The sequence below is a fragment of the Frankliniella occidentalis genome, unplaced genomic scaffold, assembly GCF_000697945.3.
Source record: "Frankliniella occidentalis isolate FOCC.00 unplaced genomic scaffold, Focc_3.1 Scaffold240, whole genome shotgun sequence".
Lineage (NCBI taxonomy): Eukaryota > Metazoa > Arthropoda > Insecta > Thysanoptera > Thripidae > Frankliniella > Frankliniella occidentalis.
Genome location: NW_026267366.1, coordinates 1 through 7,469, shown reverse-complemented (window position 1 = coordinate 7,469; position 7,469 = coordinate 1). Strand labels below are relative to the sequence as shown.

The window sequence follows — 7,469 nt, the reverse complement described above, 5'->3', positions numbered from 1 at the left end:
CCCTCGATGGCCAGCAGCAGGTCGCGGAGAGTGACCCGCACCACGCTAATGACCTTCTGCATGCGGTCGATCTCTTGCCTCAGGAAGATGTTCATGGGCGCCAGGTGGTTCATCGCCTTCAGCCTGCGGCCCAGACGTGCTGTTGAGTAGACGTACTCACGAGCACCCCCCCCCCCCTCTCCGCCTCCAACCCGCGTACCTCTCCATGACTTGGAAGCCGTCGTAGTCCGAGGGCAGCGAGGCCTGCATGCCCTGCACCAGCCTGGTGACGACCTGCTCCCGCGTATCCCCGCCGCCGCCAGACGACTCCTTGGGCTGCACCGACACGATGGTGCTGAGCGTGCGTGTCGTCATGCTGGTCTGGTACCTGCAAGCCGGGGGTGGAAATGGAGGTGTGTGGGAGGCATTTCCGTACTCGTAGGTAACATCTTAACTGGAGGTACAAATTTAGCATAGACAAAACAGCTACCCCCAAACAATCAAAAGGTCCCAAAATGTATGCCCCTCCCCCCTCACCCCAAACAAAAATGTAACTATTCATGGCTTCTAATTAAAACAATAGAAATAGTGGACGTACGTGATGTCAGCATTGGAGTGCAACCCATACGCCATAGGCGGGTCGGTGGGTGACATCTCCTCGATGTAGGTGAGGTATTGCTCCACTTGAGGGAACTTGACCACTGGGTAACCCGCGTAGAATTGGAAGTTCTCTTCGAAAAGCTTGTCCGAGAACCACACCTGTACAGGACCCGACACTTAGCAAAGCCCGTTTTAGCAAAATTATCAAATTTTGACAACGGAGCAGGACCTTGGCGAAGGTGTTGAGCAGGCGTTTGTCCAGGTCGTCGGTGACCCTGCCGCCGTACATGACCTCCCCGATCATGTAGCGCACCGTGCTCCAGCTGATGCCCCGCTTCGGATCCATGTCTTCCAGGTGGTTTTGGATAAACAGTGTCGACGAATACCAGTCGGACGAGTTGAACTCGTAGGGAATATTCCAGCCGAGCGGCCCAAACTTGCGTCGCTCTTGAACCACGGTGTGCAGGAAGGAGACTGTGAACAACAGGGGGATCCACTGCGGCATGCTCGTAAACTCCAGCAACTCTTGGTCCATGTTGGAGTACGTCGACTTGAGACCGGCACGAATCCCTGGCGATGAAAAAAATAAAACATATTGTTTACTTTGTTGATACTGCCCCAGAAAGCAATGAAGTGGTAACGCATTTGGGCACCTTGCGGTGGGTCGTAAGTGAACTTGATTGAGATCTGCAGCAAGCTGATGGGAAATTGGGGTGACACCTCGGTGGTGATGAACAGCCTAAAGTTGAGGTCCACGGTCTCCGTCTCGTTTAGGAGGAGTGTAAGCTCCACCATGTATTCCAGTCCCAGATGACAGTTCTGGAGCAGCACCCACCCTCCCTGCAAACAGGTTGATGGTCCGCTCACGGTTGCTACCTGGACGCCTATCGACGTGGAGAAGGCGAGAGGGGAGAGAAGGGGAGGCGGCTTACCTCCTCCATGGAGCTCTGCACGAGCTTGCGCGCGTGCACCTCCTGGCCCTGGCCCATGGAGATGTTCCTGCAGGCGGTGCCCATCTTCTTAGCGAGAGACTCTATGCCCGGCGTGGGGTCCGAGCCCATGGACAAGAAGCACACCATCGGGGTGAGCGGGCGCGACTCGCCCAGCATCGCCTCCAGGTTCGTGATGACGGGCTCGGCGAACTGGGGCCCCAGAGAGGACATGACGTATTTCCGGGACTGGGCCAGGGTGCGGTCGGGGAGGAACGCCCTGTTGAAAAGAATTTGTCAATAAAATCTGACAACTCGAATACAGGGGGGAGACACCTTCCTTACACCTACCTTACAACGAGAAGTTTGCGGAAAACGTCTAAAGAGTGATACCCATCAGGGAGGACTTCGTTTTCAGGAGCCTCCTTTTCGTACCACACCTTCCAGCCTTTCTCATTAGCCGTCACCTATAGCACGGTTGATTTACATTAACACACAGCCGCTTCCCTAAAACTCGATTAAGGACGCAGAGTCAACCGCACCTGGCCAAGGATGCTGGCAAAGTGCTTTAGGTTGGTCAGCTGCACAAGGTTGAGCCACGTCGTGTCCGTGATCCACCGGAAGGGCTTCGGAGCCACCGACTTGAGATCCAGCGCGGCGCCACCTGGACAACGCAACAGCGCGCGGCAGGAGCCGCCGTCTTAGCGCCTTACGGCTCCGGGGTAGGCAGCCCGCTAAGTACGCGAGTGCGGCGGGTCGGCCTATCCACGATTCACAGGGGCTTTACTTGCCTTTGAGGAAGGTCTGGAACTCCTCCGAGGTGATGTGCACCCGCTGCAGGTCGACTTTGAGGGCCATGAGTAAGACGAACAAAAACTTGTCGTTCTCGTAGAGCCCTCGACACTTAAAGCGGAACACATCCAGAGTCAGATAGTCTATTATAAATCCAATGCGTTTGGCAGCAATCGGACTTTTCTGGGATCTGTAGGAATGTTATTTTTATATCTTTTTGTTGTTGTAATTTTGGAAAACAAAGATTGGACTACTTATTCTTTTCTGAGCCCAGGCTTACCTCTCCAATGAAATGTCAAACCGTTCAAGGAACTGCAGAAGCGAAGTCTGATACATACAGTTGACAGAGGCCATTTCCACAACGAGGAAGTACAAGACTGAACCTCGAGTAGCCACCGGTCTGTATTCCTCACGAGCGGCATTGATTTTCTTCTCAGTCTCATCAGCTACCTACAAAACAGAGAAAAGAAATTCTTAATTATTTCATAGGAAGTTTAGATTTAACATTTTATTTTAATGAGTATACATTACCGCCAATTTTTTCTGGACTTCTTGTGCTGTGTTCTTTGTAACATTAAGCATCTCCATCACACTTGGGTCATCAACCAAAGAACCCTGAGGAGAAAAGGGGGAAAATCGATAAAATTTGTGAATGACATTAAAAAGAATACAACAAAATCTGCACAACTTACTTGCACAGTTGTCAACTTTAGCAAGAGGTTTGATTCAAGATTCTGGATTTTTCTCCGGTTTTCTGTGATGCCTGTTACTAAATTAATTCTCTCCATTTCCATCTCTCTCTTCTCTCCCAATATAACACGTCCTAGCAACTGATCCTCAAGACCTAAAAATTAGAAAACACATCAATAAAAAATAAATCCATCTCTAGTAGCGACTAATTAAGTAATGTGTCACAGATTCATTATTTGCTACGAGGGATGGACATAATATTTATTCGTTTCAACTATACCTTTGAAGTTTACGGCAAAGTCAATAATGGAAGTTCTTGCAGATATTTCAGGAGTGTAGGATGGATTAGGAAGCTTGGTTGTAATGTAAAGTCGGAAAGCTGTGTTCACTTCAACTTCCTTGTCACCTACTTTAACTTTGTAAGAGTTAGCAATCTTGATGTAGTTTCTCTCCAGCACATTGTCTAGGCAAGGGTCCAGCTCTTCTAGCACGTCTTCGATGAGGAGAGGCCGCCCCAGGCCAAGGCAGTCCTCCAGGTGGTTGCGGAAGTACTTGTGGTTGAGTGATGTGATCTGAACAAAGATGAGACTCGTTTTGAGAGGAATGTCCCAAATATTATTCATCACTGTTTCTGTACCCGGACTTCACCTGTAAATCGTAGTCCTTCTCCTTGTTCTTGATCCACACCTTGCCCTGGCCCTGGGGGTCGATGAGTAGCGGGAAGCGCGAGGCCTTGGTCACAATGATACCGTTCTGGATGGACAGCTCGTCGCTCGGAAGGCCTTGCAAGTTCCACTCGGACGTCTGTGCGATGGACAAGTTCAGGAGTCAGTCATCGGCACCCCAGCCTCCCCTCCCCGTCCCGCCCTCGGCGCCCCGGTCCTCACCGTGGCCTGGTCCGCCAGGCAGTCCGTGACCTTGATGTTGCCCGACACGGGGATCCTACGCTGCACCAACTCGTCCAGCCAGTCGCGCTGCAGCACGGTGCGGAACTCCTGGTTGAAGGGCCCCGCGTACGAGAGGAAGCCCGTGAGCAGCAGCACGTCGCCGACGTTGCGCTGGATCTCGGACCAGAACAGACCCAGCTGCTCCTGCCAGCGGATGCGCTCGCCAGCCAGGCCGCCGATGAGGCCCTGCGCCAGGTTGATCTTGTCGGAGCACTGGTCCGCCTGGTCCTGCACCACCTGCTTGGCGGCCATGGCCTCGGCGTGCCGCTCCTTCTGGATGTTGAGGTCCTTCTCCTTCTCGGCGAGCACGGCCTCGGCCTCGGCCAGCTTGCGCTTGGCGGTCTCCAGCTTGGCCTCCGCCACAGCAACCTTGGCCTGGAACACGACAGAATAACGGTGTAAATCAACTCCCACAGATACAGTAGTGTCGTCGAAGGGGGGAAGCCTCACCTTGAGCGGCAACACCTCCTTGTTGATACCATAGAACTGGGCCATGGCCACTGTCCACAGCAAAAGCCCTGCCACGTTGCCGCACGCCGTCTTGGCATTCTCGAACGTGTACAGCGGGTTGTTCAGGTAGGGGCCCATGAGATCGATCGTCTCCTCGTTGATCATGTCCTTGGGGAACTGCTGCAAGCGCTTGAGGAAGTTGACGTCGGCCACGACTTTAAGGGCCTCACTCCAAGAGGGCATCATAAACTGGCGCTCGTGATCAGGTTTGACGGAGTCCAGACGACGGCCGAACAGCACCATGACGACGTCCATGATGACCGTGATGAGGTACGGCGGCTTGGCGAGCTTGCGCACCGTCGCGATGTCCGTGGCCTTGATTGTGAGGAGAGCGTTTTCTGCAGCCTCCAGGGCGGGCCTGGCCGCCTCAAGGCGCTCGTTGGCCACAGAGCGGTCGGCGTCGATGGCGTCGACCAGCTCCTGCTGGCTGGCCGCCACCGCCTGCACGTCCGCCTTCACCTTCTCCGTCTCATTGACCTGGACCGTGACGGCCGCCAGGACATCGTTGGCGGCCGCCGTGGACACGGCGAGGTCCTTCTCCATGACGCGCATCTCCTTCTGCAATTCTTCCACCGACACCACGGCCTCGGCTAGTTTGCTGAGGCCCGAGCTCATCCTGGACTGCAGGGCGGCGATGGTGGAGTTACGCTCCGTGTAGATGGACTTGTACGCGTCCAGGAAGAACAGGAACGACTTGGGCGTCACGTGCGTCTGCCGCCGGTACCTGGAGGAGTAGGGCGTCAGGAACCACGTGACCACCGGGTAGGAGCAAAGGAACAACGCACTACGTACTTCTCGTAGTAGGACGCGCAGCACTCGGCCACGTTGTCGTGAACCACGCCCATGAGCTCCATCAGAGACTCCTTCACCTCGGGGGTGCACACGATGTCGAAGTTGGCGAGGTAGTGCTGCGACACGGCCACGAGGGCGTCCTTCGGCCAGCGGAAGAACCAGTCGATGGTGCAGCCCGATATCAGTCCGGGGAACTTGAGGGCGCGCGCGCGGAATTTTTCGCCCACCTAGGTTAACATTTTACGTTAGAAATAGATTTGAAGACTTACGTTAGAAATAGATTTGAAGCCACGAAATGTTTACGCTCGAGCCCGTGACTGACCGGCGAGAAGCATAGAACAATGTGAAGGTTGGCCCGCGCACGAGAGAAGAAGTAGGCATTCAGGTTATCTCGGGTCGGAGGCCGTTTCGGGTCCTCCTTCTTCATAATAGGGATGAGCTGGTCCAGTATGTCGTCCATCTCATCCCGGGGGAATAAGTTGGCGACCTCGCCGGCACTCAGCACGTTGTTGATGTACTCCAAGAAGCTTTCGTCTTTGATTTCGTTGTCCGTAAAGATGAAGCTCACCTAAGATTGACGAAAAATTCCACGTTTTCTAAAATTATTTTTGTGTGTTGACACGAACAATAGTTTTGTTGGCAAGGGGCCATGCAGAAAGTAAGTCCGTCATTCGCCGTTACGAGTCTGCTGCCATGCAGCCGATGCAAGCTCTCGTAGCGCCTGATAGGTAGGCAACATATCGCCTGCAGTGCAAGCGTGTACCGAGGGGGAGCCTACCCCGAGTCTTACAGGCGCCGAGTTGCCATAATTTGCCGAATGACTCAGTGAAAAAAAAGAGACGTACTTTCTGGACGATCCCGAACTCACCCCTTTGCCCTCGAGGCCGGCAAGTCTGTAGAGATACTTGAGGTCCTCCAGGAGATTGGTCACGTTATACGTTCTGGTGATGGAGATCTGGTACGACTTGTACCCGGCGATAAACGTCGCCAGCTTGGTGATGGACTGCTTCCCCGAGCCGCCCACGCCGACCAACAGAGCGGAGCCCCTCGGTGCGCGGATGATCCTCGATATGATGCAGAGGTGCATGATGGCGTCGTGGAACAGGACCAAGTCGAGGAAGCCCGAGCGCACCGTCTGGTTGTACCCGTCCATGTAGAACACCAACCATTTCTTGAGGTAGTCGAAGCTGGACAATTGCAAGTTTTTTCAGACTGAGTAACGCGGGGTACTTTGTATATTTTTTTTAAAATACGCACTCGGGCACTTCCTCGTAAATCTTGGGTGGGTCCAGACACGCGTCATCGGGTTCGTCTCCCGTAGGCTCTGGCGCCTCCCTCATGAAGTCCACAAAGTAGCACTCGTCGGTGTTGTAGTGCGCGAAGTCCTCGCCCAGGAGCTCCTCCGCAGTGTGGCTCAGGGTCTCGTCCAGCCACAACCTGTCCTCGGCCGTGGTCAGCTTGTCCGCGATGACGCGCGTGCATTCGTGGCGCCAGAGCTTGAGCGCCGTCGTCTTGTCCCTGAGCTCGGCGTCCTGGATCGTCAGGATGCCCTGCCAGACGAAAACAAGCCTTAAATGTTAGCGGCCCTGCCCCGACTCTGCTAGCCTCCCGTCTAGACCACTCGCCTGCCAGATGCGCGAGATGTCCCGTAGGTTAAAGACGTAGTGGAACTTGGCCGGGGTGGGGAGCATGCGCGACTTGACGCGCTGCCAGAATACTCTAGTCAACTCTACAAGGGTGGGCATAAACTCGACCATGGCTTTGCGGAAGCGGCTCCGACAGAAGTATCCCCGGCAGATCACCCCTGTGCGACAAGAAGTAGGTAGTGCGGTGAAGTTTTACAGCACGCTAAGGCACGGGTTCAGGGTGTACACCTGACAGCCCCGTGCCGGCACCCACCGAATATCTGGTCGAGAGAGCTATTCGACGGCAGGGTGCAGTTGAAGATGGAGAACTGACGCTTGAGACGGTTCGGGATATCGTTCCGGCCCCCACCCGGGTGGATCATGGCCGCGATGTACCGGAGGTCCTGGATGAAGGAGAAGTCGCCCGGCTTGTCCAGGGAGTAGAAGCCTCGCATCTCCATCAGCTGGCGAACGATCTCGTTCGTGATCTGGAGAAGAGATGAACAGTATAGTTTACAATGCGTTAAACAGTGGGGTATTTCAGAGCTGGACGTGAAGAAGTAAAATGGAAGAACAAAAGGCGAACTACGCATGAGCAGACCCCC

General features: G+C 54.4%; 1 protein-coding gene across 1 annotated transcript; it reads right to left on the bottom strand.

Moving 5' to 3' along the window:
- Positions 1-45: 45 nt before the first annotated feature.
- On the bottom strand, positions 46-7,376 carry LOC127750699 (dynein axonemal heavy chain 8-like). The gene is made up of 20 exons (XM_052273018.1): positions 7,139-7,376; positions 6,865-7,043; positions 6,497-6,789; positions 6,108-6,426; positions 5,562-5,807; positions 5,240-5,466; positions 4,388-5,171; positions 3,878-4,312; positions 3,639-3,794; positions 3,271-3,562; positions 2,993-3,144; positions 2,832-2,915; positions 2,581-2,750; positions 2,296-2,490; positions 1,512-1,788; positions 1,194-1,419; positions 809-1,149; positions 578-738; positions 211-367; positions 46-123 (listed from the first exon to the last, which is right to left on the bottom strand). Exons 1-20 carry the CDS (start codon positions 7,323-7,325, stop codon positions 46-48), a joined length of 4,959 nt encoding a protein of 1,652 aa, XP_052128978.1. The 5' UTR covers positions 7,326-7,376.
- Between the last annotated feature and the right edge of the window lie 93 nt (positions 7,377-7,469).

What these genes read in the sequence shown, in the direction of transcription:
- LOC127750699 (XM_052273018.1), bottom strand. Translation starts at nt 7,325, where the DNA reads ATGGAGATGCGAGGCTTCTACTCCCTGGACAAGCCGGGCGACTTCTCC. An exon ending in TTGTTCTATGCTTCTCGCCG is followed by an intron (nt 5,467 to 5,561) that starts GTCAGTCACGGG and finishes ATGTTAACCTAG; the next exon opens with GTGGGCGAAAAATTCCGCGC. An exon ending in CGGACTACGACGGCTTCCAA is followed by an intron (nt 124 to 210) that starts GTCATGGAGAGG and finishes TCTGGGCCGCAG; the next exon opens with GCTGAAGGCGATGAACCACC.